The sequence below is a fragment of the Acipenser ruthenus genome, chromosome 9, assembly GCF_902713425.1.
Source record: "Acipenser ruthenus chromosome 9, fAciRut3.2 maternal haplotype, whole genome shotgun sequence".
Taxonomy (NCBI): Eukaryota; Metazoa; Chordata; class Actinopteri; order Acipenseriformes; family Acipenseridae; genus Acipenser; species Acipenser ruthenus.
The window spans coordinates 46338027-46360239 of NC_081197.1; the positions used below are offsets into that span (position 1 = coordinate 46338027).

General features: G+C 38.0%; 1 protein-coding gene across 2 annotated transcripts in view; it reads right to left on the reverse strand.

The window, feature by feature from the left end:
• The window catches only part of LOC117405735 (cyclin-dependent kinase-like 5), a 94549-nt gene that overhangs the window by 65562 nt on the left and 6774 nt on the right, over nt 1–22213 (reverse strand). For both annotated transcript variants that reach the window (XM_034009079.3, XM_034009078.3), the window contains exons 2-3: nt 7343–7572; nt 3308–3342 (exon numbers count right to left, since the gene is read on the reverse strand). In XM_034009079.3, the coding sequence (XP_033864970.1) occupies nt 3308–3342; nt 7343–7406 (99 nt within the window). In that variant the 5' untranslated portion in view covers nt 7407–7572. The remainder of the gene's footprint in view (nt 1–3307; nt 3343–7342; nt 7573–22213) is intronic.

Consider the following 22213-nt stretch of genomic DNA (forward strand, 5'->3'; position numbering starts at 1 on the left):
GCTCAATTTCATCCTGAGTGACCTCGGCTGTAAGGACTCTCAGCTCCTACTTAGAAAACCTCTCTTTTCCGTACGCCAAAAGGACTTTGGTGCCTTTCGTCTTACTGACATGTTTTTTTGTTTGGTTTGATTTTCGTGCTCCACAAATCTCATACAGTGCCTACTGCTCTGTACTCCTAACTCACCTCACCTCTGGGCTGTAAGTGTGGCTGCTAAATAGCCAGATGCACAGGCGCCGCTCATTGCGATCATCATTATCATGACTGCAAAGTAATTCCCTGGCCGCTAGGCAATTTGGATTTTGCAGCCGCAATTGTTTGCACTACGCCTATCCTTACATCAGCCCCTTTATGTCATGTCCAAACAAGTGCTGTAGATGTGAACTTTATCACAGCTCATAGCTGCAATGTAGGACCAGAAATAAACTTGTGTTACTTCATTCTAAAGTAACAGAACAATTAGGACATTCATTACAATATTTCCTATACGTATGGATAAAGGAATTACAGTTTCTCTCACCTGACCAGGTCCTAAGCAAACACAAAAGAAATTGGGGGAAAATTATTTAAACTGAATGAAGCAGCAGATACCTCAAACAATGCAGAGGTCATTTTTAACAATAACAACAGTTTCTGAGGCCGTAAAAAGAGACGTTTTCAACAATAAATGTGTGCTGGCTAACTGAATGATGGTCTACTATTACAGTACTAACAATTCTTTTCCTCCTAAGCAGGGAGAACAAGTGTCTGTGTGATTGAAAATCAGGATTTTTTTTTTCCCATTAGTTTAACAAACCCGACTGAACTGAATGACAAACAAAACACTGGACGAAAGGGTACTCTAGCAATGCTTTCGTACCACTACTCTGCTCCTGTTTATAAGCCACTATTAATGTCAACAGAAAATTAACGATTCATTGGCAGTTTACTGCAGTTACGCTGCATAACATGGAAGATGAAACCTATATGTAGTTGTTCTAAAGCTGCAATGAGGTAAAGTGTATCTGACAGCTTGGACACCAGTTACCACAATGGTAATTTTGAGGTGTTAAAAGTATAAATGTGTCTGTTACTGCTTTTGAACACCTAACACTTTGTCTTAAACATGAATTACACAGAATCCCTAATGGATCAGCTAGATCAAATCTGTCAAAAGGTTTGCTATAAACCTGCAGCATTTCACAATTGAATAGTTTTTCATTTCTGAAAGCATAGAAGAAAAAATAAGTATTAAAATTCAAGAAACTAGCTGCTGTATGGGCATAATAACAAGCAAGGAAGAGCAACTGCTTACTCAGGGTAACATGTATTAAATTGGGGCAATTTATTTCAGGTGTTTTCATTAGGAATTGAATAGGAATGCCTTACTCTCAAATAGAAATGCATAACTTTTGTTCTGTTCCTATTTTAACATGATCCCTTTAGTGCTACTTGGTAAGTCCTATACTTGGTATAAAGCTTATTAGGATGTCAAACAAAATCTATACGGCAAAGTGTGGCCCAGAAGCAAGGAGGCAGTTTTAAGATGCAATTCAATTCATATAAAAATGTTTTAAAAAAGACTACTGGCATATTTCATGTTACATGCACTTTAGATGTAACGATTCCTAAATGCAAAGTCAGAAAATGTTAAAAAAAAAATAATAATAATCTAATCAAATCAAATCAAATCATCTCTTGGTAGCCTGCACAAGCTCCCTACACACGTGGCTCTTTTAACAGTCATCAATAAGGCTGATTAATGTTCACTTTGTTTGACCTGTTATCACCAAGTTGTGGAATGTTGCTTTCTACACCTTACTTTGGAGATTGATAACAGCTGCAAAACACAGTAAATCAGCATTGATTCTGTGTTTTTCTGTCCTAGGATACAATACCATCATGTTGTAAAAACATGTGGAATACTCCAGAAAAACGTTGTCACAATAGCTTCGTCCACTGCAAACATGGAATCTAGAACATGCGGAATTATGGAAAAACTTACATAACATCACATGCAATACTGCCTGGAGAGCTACAGAGCCATTTTCAATTAAATATGAAAGGGATGCACTGATGGATTGGATGAGAACATAGACTGTGATAAATACATGTGCACTATGATCTATTGAAATTGCTTTGTGGATGATGGTGACCAAGATGGTAAGTTGCCAGATTCCATTTACTGCAGCCTCAGAATAAAAATCGCTGAGCTACAATGGCCACTTTCAAATGACCATCATTACTTCAGAAAAGGGAACTGCCTATAATTTGAACAGCAACACAAGAAACATCTGCTGCAAAGCAGTTACGGATGTGCATCTGTGAACATTTTTGATTCAAGACATTGTGACTTTATGGTCTACTACGTACAACAATTTAACTTGGCTCCTATTGTGCACAATGTTACTCACACATTTGTCTCAGTTAACAAACGATCTTCAACACTGTAGAGGGCAGACAGTGATACTGTTACTAGTGTTAAAGAGGAAAGAAAATTAATTTATTTAGGGGCCTTTTCTGCACCTAAACTAATAACTGACCTGCTGGTCAATGCACAGGGCACACTATTTTTTTCAAATCTGTGATATTGCAAATGTACAAAGCTCAAAGTTGGTGTAACGAGAGTGTTTAGACAACACTGCAAAAATGAGTCTCTCCTGAGGAGATTTATCAATAGTTTGAAGCAGAGATCACAGTGACAGTTTAATTACAGTATTAGAGTTATCTCATTAAGAAAAAATACAGACAAACAAACGTAACAACCACTGACAAAGTTACAGTAATAAGATTGTGCTTATATTTTAAGGGGTGAAAAGTATTATTGGTAACATGCATCCCCAGAACTCACACCAGTCACCATGAGCCTTCAGGAACGGACATGCCATGTTTAATATCAATTGGATACACAATTTTAAGTCTCAATTTAGCACCATCACTCCCACAACCACCAGTCAAGCGTGAACAATGCAAGATGCCACTTGCCAGCGAAATCACTACTACAGTAATATTGACACCTGGCATGTGTTCCATATAGTATATCGACAGCCATCCAATGAAGCACATTCTGTAAGATCTACTTCTTATCCTAGATGTGGGTGTGCATCACTGCTACACTAATCACCTCGGTATATCATTTGCAATAAGTTCACATGGTTTTACCTCTAATAAGCAAGTTCTGACTAGCAAGGCAAAGATGAATCTGTCTGCACTTAGCAATCATTTAGCCCTGGGTCCTGTTAGATGTCAGCTACCTTTTCAACATTTCAACTGCATTTAAAAAAGTGGAGTCCATGTGAAGAGAAGAATTGTAAAAATGCATTACTTACCTTGTGTCTACACTTTAAAACCACCCCATAGGCTCCTGAAAAAGAAAACAAAATGTGATCAATCACTGCGAGTAGCAGAGAAGTGCATAAACCAGGCAAAATATGTGTCATTTTGTTTTGTTTTTAATTACTCTTCTTTAAGGACCTGTGAGTGACTGGATGACATTGTATATAGTATGTCAAAACTCCTCTGTGTACATAACTTAGTCAACTTACACTATACCATATTACCATATACCATATTATCCAAGTTTGGTAGAGCTGACTAAAATAGTTAATCAGTGGCTGAAATGAGAATCAAGGCTAGTCCACTTAACCACATTTTACCAAGGCGCCAACAGTTTTAACAAAAAAAAAAAAAAAAAAAAAAAAAGCTCTCTCTTGCTTTCTGCTACTCAGCATTGTTATACAACTGGTTAAACTTGAACCAAAATATGCACATAACTAGCATTACAGTGGGACTTGACTGGTCTTGTAACTGTACACCAAGTCTCTAGTGTAGCTTGAATGTGTAATATATTTGTTCCCACTTTTGAGAACTAGACTGCAATAAGTATTAAAGTAATTTGATCTTAGTTTAAAGGACATTCTAGCATCTCTAACTGTTTTGACCCATGCTCAGGCTTACTGTGCGTCTTCCAGTGTGAGTCAAGCTATGTTTAACAGCCTATAAACAATGGCAAGCATCAGAACAGGATTTGGAGTTCCAAACCCTTGTTGTTACTGCGGTACCTACAGCACTCCTCACATAGCTGAGATGCCATCAGATTCTGGCACTATGTTGTCTTCATCTTGAGTTGTATGAAAGCTACAGTTTAAAAGCATGAGTGCTCTAAATAGTGTGACATTTCTGTGAATGAAAGCTAAATGTATAAATCAACACAGATAGATTGTTTTACAAATAGCAACACTGTTAAACTTTCAAAAACTACAAAACACATGTTGCTCAAGAACATGGCATGGAGCCTATTTGAAACTCTTTTGACCTATTTGATACCCTTAAAACCATTAACAGTGCCTTCTTGGATAAAATAAAACCATGAAATAAATGAGTTTAAAGTCCTAAGAGCTCTTACACGTATGCTAAATATTTGCTATTAATCTGCACTTCAAAGACACTGGACAGGCTTTTGTATTACAGCAGATAATAACCGTTGATTTCTTGGGTGTTTCTTTTCTTAATTTGTGTTCGATCTAGGCTATTTTGGTTGTCATTATCTGACACACCGCAATCATGCCCGTTCACAGTTTAGTGATTAATTCGAATGTAGATTATAGGATTATATGCAATTTCCAATGATGATGTAATTTGCCCTTTTGACAAACATCACAACTTGCAGAAACATGTGTAGTAAGCAGCCTACTTTCTATACTTAATGTCTGTCTAGTTCAATTTCATATAGTTTTACTTTACATTTGTGCTTGAAGTCACGGATAATAAACACAACTTCACAGATGTTAAACAATTGCATAGGCCACAATACAGAGCTTCAAGTTTGTTTAGAAAGTTTGGAAAGAATTTTAATTCCCAATTCATTCAGGTATGGAGTTCCCAAGGTCCACAGCTTTAAAAAGCACAAGTTCCCTATGGGAGTGCAATTTAATAAGAAAAGGGGTCTGAATGGGGATTGGGGGGGGGTTCTGTGTTTATCTATCCTTAAACTTTTTGGAGGAAGGTGTATATATTTGTATAAAACAAATATAGTTTAAGCATGTCATCTTTCAGATGAACTACTATGCTTTAAAAAGGTCAGAAATAGCATTTTTATATTTGAATTATGGAAATGTTTAAACATGTACCTGGGACTGCTTTTGAAGATATAACTACAAAGTGAATGAGGGATCCACAGCACATAAACCCAGGGAATAATCCTTATTAAAACAGTTTGCTAATCCAAGGCAATCCTTTACAGAAATCCCATTAAATATCACAATTAAAAATAAACATCCAAGAATGCGTAAATAAACAAGTAAAGGCTGACAAAAGAGCTGACGAGAATGTCTCCTTAAAAAAAATGTTTAGATGGTAATACAGTAAGCCTTCATGTAAACCCAACTCATAGTATCCCTGTGTCAACATTTGCTTCTTGGAAAACAAAATATATAGTAGATGATACTGATGTGCTACATCCATACTCTCTTTGGCTATTACTTACCCATATATCATATATCAAAAATATAGTATAGCTGTAAGTACCCTGAAAAAGTAGATCTACACCATGCATAATGACATTAAAAAAGTGAGACTGACAGACCGATGCTTCGATATCGCAGAATCGTAAGCACACAATATCTTGACAGCAACAATGTCCTTAGCAAGTTTCAACAAAATTGGATAAACGGTTCTCTAGATATAAATAAAACTGTAGGCTGACATACAGACAGACAAAATCATTTGTAGTGTCAGTGTTTGTGTCTAGCTGCTTTCCAGTGAAGGAAGCATCTGAATAAGGAATCATTGGTGTTTACTATAATTCATTTACCACTCAGTATTAACACAATCATACGCTTGGCTGCAATCATGCGAGACAATGAGACATATTGCAACCTTGATACCAAGTTCCTACTTGCTTTCCATCTGCAATGCTTTACACAATTTCAAGTCTCATTTCCTATTAAATTACATTAGCGGCTGTGGTTAAAGTATCCGGTCCATTATCTGTATAAAAACTCAGATTAAGGTCAATGAAGAAATGGCCTCACTGCACTAACGTTAATTCAACGTTGGTGTATCGTTTATTAAAGAGAAAATAACATGTTACCAAAACAATCATGAATATTTGAGGAATAATTGAATAATTATCCAAGGCAACTTACAGAGACTTAATATACCTCTCTGCACTGTACAATGCTTACCTATGCTTTACCATGCTTTCACTGTGCTTTATTACACTTTGCTATGCTTTTACTATGGTAAACTTTTATAAGGGATGTTGTCCACTATTTTGCAAATCACTGCTTTAGATTTTAATGTATTGTTTTTATTGATTAAGGGACAGAGTATTGTAGTTACTTGATGTTTTTGCCAACAGTCTGCAAGCACCCAGCTCTATGTTCAATTTTAGAAGTACTCGATTTCTTTTGAACATGAGGTACTGTCTAGTTTTCTTAAATGCTTAAATGATCTTTAACAAAACTCACAATAATTCCTTCAGCACTGAAGTGCAATAAAACTTAACTCAGCAAGACATGACAGTAATTTATTTTTGCCTACAGCATAATTTATTCAAAGAACAAGCAATATCACTTAGTAGAGAGACTGAAGAGACTGTCTGGTCTACTATATACTAAACAAGTGCATAAATGATGGTCTTGTTCTTCAACATGGGTGGCAACAGGGGACAATCCCTTAACCTGAGAGTGCCTCAACCCCGCCCAGCTGTAAGTGTAGGCAGAAGAGGATCCACAAGAATGAAAGAATAAGACAATTTTGGTTAGAAAAATGTGCTTGGCACCAACGTACAGTAGGGTGTGGTGATACAAAGCTTTCCATTCTAAGGTTCCCAATATAAATAACAGTGTGCGCAGTGTTTTATGATGAAGTAATATATTCCTTAGAGAGAAGACAGATATAGATATAAATATATATGTTTCTTTAGCGTATTAATATTAATATTTGTGAAAAATATAGAAACATACCTGGGTCCTATTTTATGGTTACAAATTGGCAATATGAAGAATCATAAAGGGATATTCAATATCCCTTTTTAGTAATTTCATTTAGGAAACTGTTGTAACAAAAAATAAAAAATGACCAAGCCCTTAAAAAATGGGGCAGGACATTTGGGACTGACTTGAATGTTAGCTATTTTTAGAAAGGGCTTTTTTTGTACAACAATAGCTTAATAGCATTTTGGATTATGCAAGGGTAGCAAATATCTAATAATAATGTAATGTCCCAATAACTTTCCACAAACACCATTCGTTGGGCTCTCAGTTTTGCTAGACAGAAGAAAAAAAAAATTCCTTGGATAAAGAATGCTGTCTTAGTTTGTGTTTGTTTTTAGACAATTATTTACAGAAGTCTTAACTTACCTTCACCTACAATCCCAAGGACCTCAAATTTATTCATCACATTACCAATGTCAGGAATCTTCATGAAGACAAATTCCTCCTGTGATATGGCCCACAAAGCACTGCTCAGTGAAGGGTGTTAACAGGCAGCGTGCAGAAACCAGGGATGATTTCTCCGGTACAGCAAACCCCTCTGACCGCCTGGAACCTCCTCATACTTATCTCAGACACCAGGTCAGAAAGGATACCACCTGCAGGGAAACATCAAAAAAACTATTTAAAAGGTATCACTGTTAGAAACTACTAAGCATGTTAACCGTTATTGGGATTGATAGTTGATAGGAGAATGTTTATGTTTAAATATATTGCCTGACTGTTTGGTAACAGGTATTTTTCTCCTAGGAGTTAAATAATGACAGGAGTTAACTGTAATAAATCATTTGGACACATGTTATGGCTTATACCACTGCCTTCATTAGCTTCCCCTGCAATTTGAAGTGATGGATGAGTAAAGGAAGTATGATATCTTCTTATTATTAGTCTTTGGTGCAAATTACTGTATCTATGTGTAATTGAAACATCCTACAAAGTTAGTTGATCAAACCAGTACATTCCACCTCTATGAAACATTCTTTTTCTTTTTCATGGTCCTCATGAAACACGAGACACACTTGCACTGACCATAGTCAGATACGTTGCACACCTCGGTCCTGACTTTAAACCCCCTGCTATTCAGCAGAGATTGGCAGTTATGCAAAGGGACAGCCAGTTGGGCCTCTAAATGTGAAAGGCATAAGATGATAGAAAGTGAATTACACCACTGCATCACCTAGCCTATTTCAGCAGAAAACTTGGTATCTGCAGAAACAAAATCTCATACATTTGCTCACCCTTCTTAGTAAAAATCTGAACGACCTACCCATTTGTAGGCTGACCTGAAAAGATCAGAAAGAAATCAATGAGGGTGTGGCCCATGCTTAACATTATTTGGACAAGTCTTACCTACTGAGCTCATATTAAGGACTTAATATTGATATATTTTCAAAATGAAAACAAAGAAAAATGAAAAATGATCACCAAAGAACACCCCGAGTGCTAGTGAAGATGGACTAAAAACTAAAGTATACAGAAAGAAGTGTAATTGTAACATTTCTTACTCCTTACTGTCAAGGCTTGTGTCTCTGTTCACACCACCCACCTATTCTTTAGGCGTGGTCTTACACATACTCCAGGCTTGTCACACATTTAATTGGAACTCCAACAACCTCACCCTGAACCTCAGAATTCTCAAAATGTTGTGGCCTTGACAGCTCTGACTGCAAATGAAACCCTGAGTACCGTAAAGGGGGTTGAGGAAGCTATGATACAAAGCCTAGAAAATGGAAGCCCCTGACATATTAATTATTTCCCATGTTTGCATATGCAGCTCCCCAAAGATGCCAGTACCAGGAAGTACAGGAAAGTCGCGCTGTAAGTCGAAGCACATTTTCCCTTAGGAACAATGTTAAAAATTGGGGTTACGTTCCTCAGTCTTTGGCCAGATAATACATTTTTACAAAAGTGACCCGTTATATTTTACTGATGCAAATATTTATAACTCTTTACACTCAGCCCAGTGGTTACACGCAAATTACTCAAGCACCTACCTGGCTTGTTTAAAAGTACAGACTCGGGGCTTTCCTATGACGTATTCAGTGTGTGTATGAGGTACTCCTAGCTGGAACTACCCCCAAGCCCCTCATCATGTGATAGAGTTCACAGCTTAGTCCATTGCTCTTATCAGACATTGTTAAGGACAAATAAATTCTAAAAAACACCAGTTACATGCATTCAAAAAACCCGCTAGACTGAGTCAGGGCGACCACGACAGGTACTGCGGTTCGGACACCAAGCATGCGCACATGACGCGTGGCTCGTGTCTCACCATGTTGTAAATGCCGTGTCGCTATCGTAAAGTCGAAGCAGGATAATAATGCAAAAGAGTCATAAGTGCTGTGCGTCGTAAATCGAAGCGTCGTAAGTCGAGGATCGCCTGTATAGCAGCACACAGTCCAGTGCTGGGTTTGAAACCTAACGCACTCATAATTGTCAGATGTACTAATCACAGACAGCAACCAACTGTACACTGTTCAGTCCTCAGCTTCGCTCTGGTAAGATGGCCAGCAAGCTTGGCCAAGAAAATAAACAGAGAGAACTCCATTCGGAGTTATGGTCAGAGCTAGGGTTAGAATAGGAGCTACTGTACGGTGAGGGTTGGAGCTACGGTTAGGGCTGCTATACATTTTTATTTATGCTTTCAAAAGAATGATAAACACATTATAATCACAGTAAATACAATATCTCACGAATATCAGACACAACTTCACCTCTGACTGTTTTTCTCAATGAACTGTATATTGAATGTCCAGCCACTGCAGCGCTATCACTCTCTAAAAATGTACACAGTAGTACGACAGCTACAATGTAAGGATGTAAGGTGGCTCTTAGCCAAGGACGGTTTACTTGGCGCCATGACCAGGTGCTGCGATGTTTGGCCTTAGCATTGGAAGACAAGCGTAACATGACCAATAAGTTGTCACCGGTTCCATCAAAACATTACACACAAAAGACAACATTCCTCTGCCCAGGAGAGCAACCACCAAGAAAAGGTGTTAAAACCAATCCTCGCCCAGGACAACTGGAAGCTGCTGGAGACTGGAAAATGCTGGCAGATGTTGGTCAACGGCTTATTTTTCCACCTGAGATTGCCACCACTAACCTTCGACCAGATATTGTCTTGTGGTCTGGATCAGCACGCCTTGTTCACCTGGTAGAGTTAACAGTGCCATGGGAGGATGCTGTAGATGAGGCGTATGAGAGGAAGAGACTGCGGTATGCTCAACTAGCCACTGAAGCGGAACAGCGAGGATGGAGAGTTCGGGTTTACCCAGTGGAAGTGGGTTGTCGAGGATTTGTGGCACACTCTACAACCCGGTTTCTCAGAGACGTCGGATTCAGTGGCCAAGAGTTGAGTCGCACAGTGAAGAACTTATCTGAAGCAGCAGAGAGGAGCAGCAACTGGCTGTGGTTGAGACGGAAAGATTCTGGCTGGGGATCTCAAGCACAATAGAAAGAAAGAAACGCTGATGTACAGGTAAGTAAGCTGGGCTGAGTTGAGTGGGGGACGGAGGGGGGTGATGCTGGGACGCCAGAATCACCGTCGAGCCCTCTTGAGGTGTCATGGGCTAGTCGACGAAACACTGAGGATGGAAGGTGCCCGCTTGAAAACCCCAGAGATGTACCCTACTTAGCTCAATCCAGACGGTTGTCATGCTGATGCGCTGGGGAGGCCGCACTTTGGTTGATCCCCGGAGCCAGCATGGCAGCCGTTGTGTGTGCTGATGCGCCAGGGAGGCAAAATAAGCTGATCCCTGGAGCCAGCATTACACTTCAGCCATTAACACCAGACAGAAGGATATCTACATCATCATATGGAAGGAAACGTAAATGGATGGAGACACATATGGATCACATTAGTTTACTGTAAAGCTACGTCTTAGTTGGTGCTTATCTTGGCGAGAGCCGAGTTCAAATCAGCATGAAGTTTTAACATCTACTCTCGTGTAATGGAAATCAAATCAAATCATATTTGTAAAAACTGAAAAAAAACGTTCACTTTCAGAAGCTTTGACATGTGTACATGGGCAGCAGTGTGGAGTAGTGGTTAGGGCGCTGGACTCTTGACCGGAGGGTTGTGGGTTCAATCCCCAGTGGGGGACACTGCTGTTGTACCCTTGAGCAAGGTACTTTACCTATATTGCTCCAGTAAAAACCCAACTGTATAAATGGGTATTTGTATGTAAAATAATGTGATATCTGTATAATGTGAAATAATGTATAATGTGATATCTTGTAACAATTGTAAGTCGCCCTGGATAAGGGCGTCTGCTAAGAAATAAATAATAATAATAATAATAATAATAATAATAATAACTGTTCAGATGGTTCATTTTCACTAGATGACACAGAAAGTTTTAGCCCAAAAGTTTATCGAATTATAGCCAAATGAAATATGAAACATTTATAGGAGGCTAGGAGTGTATGTCAAAAGTTTGGTGAAGATTGATGCCAAATTAAGGCAGTTATCGTGTTCCCCCGTTATAGTGTGACAGAGGGACGGGCAGACAAAAATCACAGTATCAGAGTCCCCATTGTTTGAATGAGGACCTTAACAAAAATGAGCTCTTTAAGTACAGGGCATTCAAAGTAAGCTTCCTGGCTGTGAAATATATTGTTTTCACAGTCAGAAGATTGGTGTAAAGCTGAGGGAATGGAGAGTCAATCTGCCAGCAGCTCTCTCCAGCTATTTATACATGCCTCTTGTTTTTGTAAATCAGTCCCTTATCAAACCCTCTGAATTAGTTGTTTCAAACACAATGACTACCCCTGATTTTCCTCCTGAAACATTTAAGCTTGACTGTTTCATATTTTGTCGCATGTATTATTAGTAATGTAAATCATTTAATTTATTAATTCCAATTCCAAGTAGTTCATAACATTTTATTTGCATTTCTGTTCCCCATCACCATTTAAAAACCGGCTTCTTTATGCTGGATTACTTCCCAGACCTCACAAGATTGCAATTACCCAAAGAGATTGCCCAGACATGTTTTTTGTACATTACACATTGCTACAACATTATCGCTGTGGGCACTAAAAGGCTCCTTTTAAATATATTCAAACTTCATGATGAGACGACAATATGCCACAACAGAAGAATCTCACTTTGCCCATTTACAGTCACAAAAGTATAAGTGACAAGAAACACTTGAATATGAAAAATATTGCACTCGTATCTAACCCTGACGTAACTACCAACACAGTTATCTGCTCTTGAACTGCCCCGATATCAAATCGTACTGTGTTTTGTATTTACTCTTATTAGGACTGAAGTCATTGTATTTTGTATCTTGCTCTTAATTGTACTGTAATTCTTGATATGTATTTTTTGTATACAACTGTAAGTCACCCTGGGTAAGGGTGTCTGCTAATAAATAAATAATAATATTCAATGTAGCTACTGTATGCCATGCTTATATAGAAGCTTGATATTGCCGGTGTTTAATTATATCTATATTGTATATTACTTGTAATTATATACATATATACACAAACAATTATGAATTATTATTATTATTATTTATTTCTTAGCAGACGCTATTTTCATTAGAAATCGCATACATATTATTAGTTCATATTTTACACAATTTGAGCAGCCAGAATCAGTCAGCTTTGCAAAAAATAGGGGAAAAATTAGTTAGGAAATTAGAAAGGACAACTTAAGAGAATGTGTGCCTTCTGGGAAACTGTTAAAATAAAGTAGTTTTTGCTTTGTTTTTTTATTTTTAAATCAAGAGGGTATGGCAGAAAAGAAATACACAATTCTTGTAACACTATACATTATGTTTTACAGTTTATGTCATGTTGATATGAATCTTTCCAACTATGATCCACAGTGACAGTCTTATAAAACACACTGAAGAAAATTCCCACACAAACGAGACAAAAATGTTCAAAAACATTGGGCCAGATTTATCAAGCAACAATCAAAAGTGTACCCAAGCTGTTTATTACTAGTTTTGAAACATTGCCGCAACAATTTCATTCAACAACTGCTATGATGATTATGTTCCACTTGGAGGTACTGTATAAGGTTAAACCATCGAATCTGTTTTAATTCTCCTCTGCCAAAAACCAGTCATAGACCAAACAACCTGTGGTGATATAAATTTAAAAAAATAATTAAAAAGAAAAAACATGCAGAATATAGGCTAAACTTTAAAACAACCTCAAGTATGAGATAAGATATTGTTTACATATAAGTTATTATCAGGCTCACAAATCTAGATTCAAAGACCTTTATATGAGGCACTCCCCATGCGGTGAGCAAAACGTTTCATCTTCTCCCTCGGAGGTGAAATCAGAGCCATTCTCACCCAGCATATAGTACTGTACTGACACGCTTCTGGCTTTTCACTATTATCATTACATGGCACGGTTCAACAGAAGACACAGCAAGTCTTAAATTCTACAGCCAAATAAATGTGTACTTCTTACAGCAGCACCCCTTTTATCTACTTTGAGAACATGAATTAGTCGTTAGCCAACAGCGCCAAGGGTTTTTTGGACAGCTCTTGGGGTATAGCACAGCTTTGTGGGTATTCAGAAGCCTGTCTTGGAGCCTGCCAGAATCTGAAAGTCTTATCCAGCAGCGATGCTTATTAGCTTCCATGACAATGAATTTATGCAGAAGACAGATCAATAGCATTGAAGGTTCCAATCGTGTATTTTAATTTGAACTTCTTTTCTCTGCTTTGTTCTGCCTTTTTTAGATGACCATCATGTCTTCCAGGTGAATAAATCCCTGTAGTACTAATTATGTTCTGCCAGGGGCTCCCAAATGGCACATGCAGTAAAAGCTCTTCGCGTGGAGTGCAGGATGCGCCCTATAGCCTGGAGATCACAGGTTTGAATCCAGGCTATGTCACTGCCGACCGTGACCGGGAGTTCACAGGGGGCGGCGCACAATTGGCCGAGCACCGCCCGGGTAGGGAGGGCTTAGGTCGGCAGGGCAATCCACGGTTCACAGCACACCAGCAACCCCTGTGGCTGTTAGAGCGCCTGCAGCGGAGCTATTCAGATCTGATGGCTTCGCTGCGGATCCGCAGTGCAAAAAAAAGACAGCTTGGCAGGGACACGTTTCGGAGGACGCATGTGTCAGCCGCCGTTTCCCAAGTCACCGGGGGGGTTTCAGCGGTGAACCGTGATTAATAATAACACAATTGGCAATTCTAAACTGGGGAGAAAAATGGGGTAAAAAAAAAATACAAAATTCATTGGCAAAGACTAATTAAAAAAATAAATAAATAAATAATGCTCCGCCAGAAATGGTGGATAACATTCACTTTTACTCCTGAGTTGGCTGAACCCCTTTTATGCTTGAATTGCCTATTTCTGATACTGTAACGTTCCCCCCGTTTGGTTCCAATGCTGCAGTAATGTACAGCACATACAACACACTGTACATTAAAAAAAAAAAAAATTGTCTTTACCTTGACTGACAAGTATGGCAAAAATGTTTGTAGGTTAAGGCGTGATGAAGCTATAGTACATGCTGCAGTGAAGAGTGAAAGGACACAATGTGGTTGCGGTTAAATGCACAAGAAGACCAATTTCACACCTCTCTGCTGCTTGGCCACACACTCCATTCCTCCCTCTCCCTCTCTGGCTTTCCTCTTTACTGTAGTTTTCCCTGCTCTCATTCTCATTTGTCTCCTGTAGTTTATATGGCCTCTTTCCCTTGCCTTATCTCTCTCCTCTCTGTCTACTTCGCTTACCCTTCTGTCAGCACAGCTTTCTCACAGACACTCCAATCACACCAGACTGAAGAATCTCACGACTATCAGAAACTATTTTCAGAAACCACCAGTGAAGCCAAGGGAACTTCCGACAATTTCTATCAACAGATCACATCCAGTAACAACCCTACTGTAAGTAACATCATTAATTACTTTTTCCATTTTGTTACAAACATCAATACCTTTCCTATTAACCCCAGAGCTACCTTTTCCAGAACACATGTTTTTAAGCTAATCTTATTTCAATTTACCAGGGGGGGTACTGTACTTATTCATTTAAAACTACATAACACTTCAACCATGTAAAAACAAAAAAATAAGAGTCTAATCAAAGAGTGTCATTAGAAAAGCAGCAATGAGGAGATCACGTGACCTACACACGCAATGGTCAAAGAGAACTAGAGCTCCTACCCCAACCGCTTCTTTTTGACGAATGTAAAGGTTATACTTATAAAGGTCTAGATTTTTTTTATGCAGAAAAAATGTGGATTTGGGATTTTTACAAGAATCACATTTGCATGCAGCAGATGCTCTCAGATTACAAAATACATTTTATAAAATCACTGCTACATCTAATAATGGTTAGAAGGCAAAGGGAGTTATTATTCTCATCAGACGCAGTCTCCATTTGAATATAGAAAAGGTCAGTAATGACAAGTCGGGAAAACTGGCTTACATCTGTACGACATACAGGGGACAAAAGTAGCTTTTATTAGTGCATATGCCCCCTCTGTTTTTGACCCAAACTTTTTCCCTTTTCTGACAAAATAATTACTGTCATTATCTGAGTATTCTCTGATAATCGGAGGAAATATGCATCCCATTGAAACTATTCGTTGATCCTCAAAGGGACTAATTATTGACCCGAGAAAGGTTAGTGCAACTTTCCGTTCTTTTGTTCCTGATTTGTATAACTCTAACTCTGCGCTAGATGAGGTCGCATGCACTCATTTTTTGCAAAACTTGCCCCTTCCAAAACTATCTGGTGTAGAGTTAGCAGAATTAGGCAAACCCAACTCGCTAGAGGAGTTAAGAAACAGCACTGGAGAGTGCTAAAAAAGGCAAAACACCAGGACTTGATGGCATCCCCCCAGAACTCTTGTTGTTTTGGGACATACTCGGCCCAGTCTGGCTTGGCAGTCAAGAAAGGTGCATTTCATTTGATTCTTATAAGCGGTTGATTCTTAAAAGTGGACCGATATGATTACAATTAACAAAAGCGTCCCTCCGCGCATCAGCAGTTTAAATACAGTGTACAAATGTCAATGGTGCTCAATCACTGAGGACAATACCTCAAAACAAGTCCTCATGGGTAAGCAACTTGTTATATGATCACGATTATGTTTACTCAAGGCTGCAGAATATTATTTTACTACAGTATACTTGAGAAGCGATCGTCTCGTGAGGGTGTCTAGTTTAACTGCCGTGCGGTGCTACATGTAATGGCCTTTGAATTAAAATGACATTACAGTACAGTATTTTACTGTCAGGACTGCCACTGCAGCTTTATTGGCTGTAAACGTCATTGCACTTGATGCTGTATCGTATTGCATGCAGCCAGCTTGCCCCAAAATGATTTTTATAAACAGATTGTTTGATTCTTACAAGCAGAGTATTTTACATTGGTTGGTATAGGAATGATTTTGTCCCAGTGGTTTTGATCACTATATGCGGTTGATTCTTATATCAGCAATTCTTACAAACGGAGTGCACTGTATATATAAAAATAATGTAAAAAATAAACACCTACCTACTGTTTTAAATAGACTGAATAACCCAAACTATCACGTAGGCCTATATTTAAATCAGAAAATATTACTGAAACCACATGTGCTCAACTAAGTAATGGAACTAATGCAATTCCTTGTCGAAATGTATTTTGTTTTCTCCTTAAGTTCTCCAAAAATGCAACCATACCTCTCATGTAGGCATTTGATATGCCATCAGTACGGTTAACCAGGTTCTGTTTCATCGGTGCAAAATTAAGTGGTATGAAATTATCCTCTTATGTCTTCAGTTGTTGACTGTGATTTCGGTAACTAACAAGTCACACACCTATAAAGACAGCAATTAAAAAAGAAAGTAACATGTGCCACAATATCGCTGAATCCTGCATTGTACGACTTTATAAATTATAAGGTTACAACCACAACCGAGCTGTTTTGAAAATGAAAGCTAATTCCAGCATGGTCCCGCTACATTTTAAAAGATTCATGCAACGTGTTATACTAACTGGTTTGTTGATAAATATGTATGCTCGCACCCTGCCTTTTCACTGCGTTTTTAAATGCTGTACAATTTTGAAGTATTATTCGTACTGATAAAACAAGGAAGACGTTACTTGAATCATGGTAAAGTTATAGCTAGCTATTTGCTCCTGTTTGTTTATTTTTTTCGTAGTCAGAATTTTGATAAAGTAATAATTATCTACCTATTAGGTGTTCATTTTTTTGTTGATGTGTGAACACTGACTCCCATCTCAGACACAGATCTCTCAAGGTCATTGTTTGCTTCAGAGTGACATCCCGATCCAGTTTCCTGCTTGCCCGGCTGCTCAGTTTGGGAGGGGGACCTGATCTGGGTAGTGTCAGGTGGTATGATGCCTCTTCCACTTCTTAATGATGGACTTCACTGTGCTGAGAGGGCTAATCAGCACCTTTGAAATTTTCTTGTACCCTTCTCCTGCTCTGTGCCTGTCTACCACTTTATCCCTGACTTGTTTCGAATGTGTGAGTTGCAGCTTGAAAGTCTTTATATACCTGAGGGAAATTATCTACAAGTTAAACTATTTTGAGTACACACAGGCTGAAACCATTTCACTAATTTTGTGACCTTTCAAACAAATCATATGCACCTGTGCTGATTTAGGGCTGCAGTAGCAAAGGGGTTGAATACTTACGCAACTGAGTTTAATCTCTTTTTCTCTGTAAATCTTTTTATCGTTATCAATGTGGAGTAGTATAAATGTGTGTGTATGAGAGACAATACAGAAAATATCTTGTCCTCAATTCAGAAACGTCCTTGTCCTCAATTCAGAAACTTCCTGTCAGAATGATTTAGTAGCTTTTATCGCAACCTCAATTTTCCTACAGTGAAACCGGATTCACTTGTCCCCTCTATTATAGAGTCTGGTGCACAAATGCAGGGCAGGGTATATTTTCAAATTGCACAGAACTGGGTCAGGCCTGTCTGGCAGCAAAGAAACAGCACCTACAGTAGGAATCCCAGCTCACTGAGATGCAATATGTCCTTTTCCTGTGGGGTCCTGCTTCCATTATCACATCAGAGGGGGTCAAGTAACTAACACAAGGTCATGCAGTCAGTCAATAACTAAGGGGAAATTCCAAGGTTTCATTTACCAATGGCAACCACAGCTTATTATCAACAATGGTCACTATTAGCAATACTATGAAAGGAATCAATTGGAACATTCAAGAGAATAATAAATATAAAATGCAATTAATTATACATAATCAGTGCTAGAACAAAAGAAACAAGTAGCTTCTTATCTTAATTTAATGATTACAATGGTTAAGTTATACCAATGAGGGAAAAGGGATGAATAAAAGACTAGCAATATTGGCAGCATTTGACATTAAAATGTATTTTCTTTACTATCAACAATACATTTGTTTAAAAGACAAGACATGATTTATTGCAAATACAGTATTACCATAATTTGCATTTCTTGCCAGTTTATGAAATAGTGATCATGAACAACAATTAGCTGTGTCTGTAAGTCCATCTGCAAGTGAGCAACACAGTCACCAGCAGCCTCTTAAGTATCCAAATCAATCTTCCTGGTAATTAAACCCTTTTAAAAAATCCCTCCACAGATTAAAAGTCATTTAAAATAAATCAAGTGATTGGAAATCAGATAAAATAGGTTGGAATGAGGGTACAAAATATTTGACTTCGAGATAAAAGCATCTGGAGCACCATACAGTAATATGTCCTTTAAACTAAAGCAATTTCATCTTCTACTGTAAATTAGAAAACACCTTGTCTCAGGTGAGAAACTAAAATAATAACAAAAATAAAGCTAAAAGTGCTGCTTGTCCTTTTTTGTATTCAACAGTTCACACTAAAGTCACATTTTCATGAAGGCAGTACAGTAAATGTCAGAATGTAGGTTGCAAGATATTTAAAAAAAAAAAAAAAAAAAACCAACAAAAAAAAAACCTTCAACATACAGAAATACACATTGACCTAAATAACTATGAACATGGTACTGTATCTGTTGACTCACAAATTATGCAACAATAACACCTTCTACAAGTGAAATGGCTGTTTTAGAGCAGTACAAAATGCTACATAGAAAAGGACATGCTTTTTGCTAGTTCATTTTTATCAAACAAAATATGGCACATCAATGCAGTAATGAGAGGTCATGAACAGTGTACTTGAAGAATGATCCCGTATTTTGCAGCTTGCAGCAACAATATCTCAAGTTAGACAGATGCTCTCAAATATCACGTGTCTTTGCTTTGTGTCATTTACTGTTTCAGTCTACACATCCTGGTGCCTTTTTAAAACCCAGATTTGAAAGCACCTCTGCGAACCCCACACGGCTCTCTTATTCATGTCTAACACCCAAGTACATCTGGCACAGCACAGTGAAACCAATAGCATACTGTAGGCGGGTGGGATTACAGGGGGTTAAGGGGGGGAGGGATTTTTGCTCTAATACTTTTTACAATATAAATGTGTTCAAGGGGCAAAGCTGCATTATCAATTTAACTACTCATTCCTGCATTATTAATATCTTTTAAACTGTGTTTTTGTGCGATACTACTCATGATGTAGCCCAAGCCTTATCGTATCGTAAATAAAATATGGATAAAACGTATACTTTAGATTTGCATTTTATAAGACACACTAGAATCACTATTGACATTGATAGTCGCATGAAGAAACAGTAATACCAGTCTCCCAAAGAAGTGACCAGCGGTTCCCAAACTGTGGGTTTCTGAACAGGGTATAGTATATACAAATGTATTTGTATAAGTGCTGGGACAAATATCCGAATATTCAAACTATTTTTTGACATGCATTCAGATACAAAAATCAGATGTTCGTATTCGCTACAAATGACAAAAATACCTTGCACTTATTTACTGTCTGACCAGAATTTGCGCAAGTTTCAAAAAATGGCATATGAAAAAGAGCTGTGTGATATATATATATTTAAACACAAGATCAACACAGCAGCTCTTAAGCCTCCCACTTCAACACCATGAGTATGCACGTACGTCAAATGAAAACCCACTTACAGTACCATGCCGTACGTGCATACATCAAGTTTCCCATTCTATTCTATGACCGGTTTCTCAGTCTAGCATTTTAGGTTTCATTCTCTAAGGCAGTGCTAGTACTGTGGAATGTGCAATGAAAGTTGGGGGAGGGTCAGGTGACATTTGTATCCAATTGCGTGTCATGTAGCGATTCCAATCTACCTGTGGGCATTTAGAAGACAGATATTATTTTTTTGTTTTATTATTAGTTTTACTTGTTTAGTTGTAGTTTATATAGTTTTTAGCGAAAGCTAAACATGGCAACGTACATGGAGAGCGATAACGGGAGTAAAGTTGGTTTCGGAGGATTTCGATACCAGCGATAGTGATGATGAAGAGGATGTGGAGCCAAGAACAGTACAAACTGTACAAACAAAAGAGCATGCAGCTACTTTACAGGTAAGCCAGCTGCAAACGGGAAGCTGTTTGGTTTGAAATAGCAGTGCTGTGACAAAATACAGTGAAAACACAGTACTGGGTACAAGGCAATAAAGCAAGTGTCTGTGGCTGCCTGCGGAAAGTAGCCCTGTACACACATTTGTGACTATCCCTCCAACACAAGGGAAGCAGAGACCGCAAAAAAGGTGCAGGGTCTGCTACGAAAATGAGAAGAAAAATGTGCAGTGTTTGCGAAGGCAACCCCGGGTTCTGTTGTATTGAACATTTCAATAAGTGGCACAGAGCAAGTCGATAATGGCACACGTTTTGATGTTGTTTGATTTTTATTTGATAATTACTGTTTACTGATTATTATTGTTGTTAGTAGAGTTTTTGTTTTCATTGTTAAAAAAAAAAAAAAAAAAAAACTGTATTTCTCTATATTGAACATGGGTATGTAGTACACAGGAGCATAAAGGGTTAATGAAAAACACAATTTAGGAAATGTATTTGTGTTTTATTCATGATATGTTAACATGTTATAACAATTACAGGTTTGAAAACATTATTATTATTATTTTCAAAATGTGGTACCTGGGAAGGGGTTTCATTTTTACATCTGGAGTTGAAGTGGTTAAGCCTCTATTTAAAAAAGTTTTAGGCAGCAAAAAGTAAACAAACCAAATAATGTGCGTGCACTCATAGTGATCTCTATGGAAAGCCATCTGGGACAAAAACACGTTGTGCTGCTTTAGAGCGAGACAGAATCTCATGGGACAGAAAAAAGGCAAGCATGGCATTCTGAAATGCCTCGCTTAAAAGTACCCAAATTCCTGAAAATGTTGTGTAGTGATTTTTATATAGATTGTAAATTTTGTGTTGCGACTTTCTGTGGAATGTAATAAACGAGAACCAAAACAGTGAGTTTTTTTCCCCCTTCACTTTACAACGCAATTTCCACGTTTGTTTTATTTGAAGTGTTTAAAGTTAAATTTCACTTTTTTATAAAGAATGTGTTTAACAATGCCCCACTCTTTATGCAATGGATTCAACTACAAATACGAGGTGTCACATTATTAGGAAGCCTATCAGAAACATCATCAAAAAATCTTGCTACTTTGACTGCGTGCCATTTGGTTAGAATCGCTGTGGTGGTAAGGTTGCTCAATTTCCCTATAAAAAAATAAACAAATGTTCTTAAGACTCTCTCCATATTGCAAAAACAAAGCAGCCCACACAACTGTCGAGAAGCTGATGTGTGGACATCGTTGAAGATAATGCTAGGAGAGGAGGACACACACAAAAATTGTCCAGCTGCCGAATCATACTGTGCAAAGCAAAGACTAGGCTAATTGAAGACATGTCAGAAGGTAGAAGTTTGCAGCTGAATTAATTCAGACCGACGGTATGCATTTTGTTTCGTATAAAAGTACCAGTATTTATTTTTGTACTGTTTGTACCAAAAATCAGCCTGGGATCTTGATGGGATCACTCATTATATTGTGTCATTGTAGTTTCATGGGTGATAAATTTAGGAATGACTGGAAAGGAAAAACAACTTAGAGAGGGAGAGGGTTCAGTCAGTCTGTAGAAACATATATAGGACACCTCTGATGCCTACCAACAGTGCAGTGTGCTGATACTGTATCATGTGTTGACTATTGGGATGGAAAACCTGTATAAAATATAATTATACTCACATGTAATGGAGCATATAATGTGATGCAGACTCAAGAATTCAAGAATTCATAGCTATGCACTGCCGATTGTCTTCTCTTCTTTCCAGATGACTTGCTCCATAGGGAGTTTCACTGAAGATACTT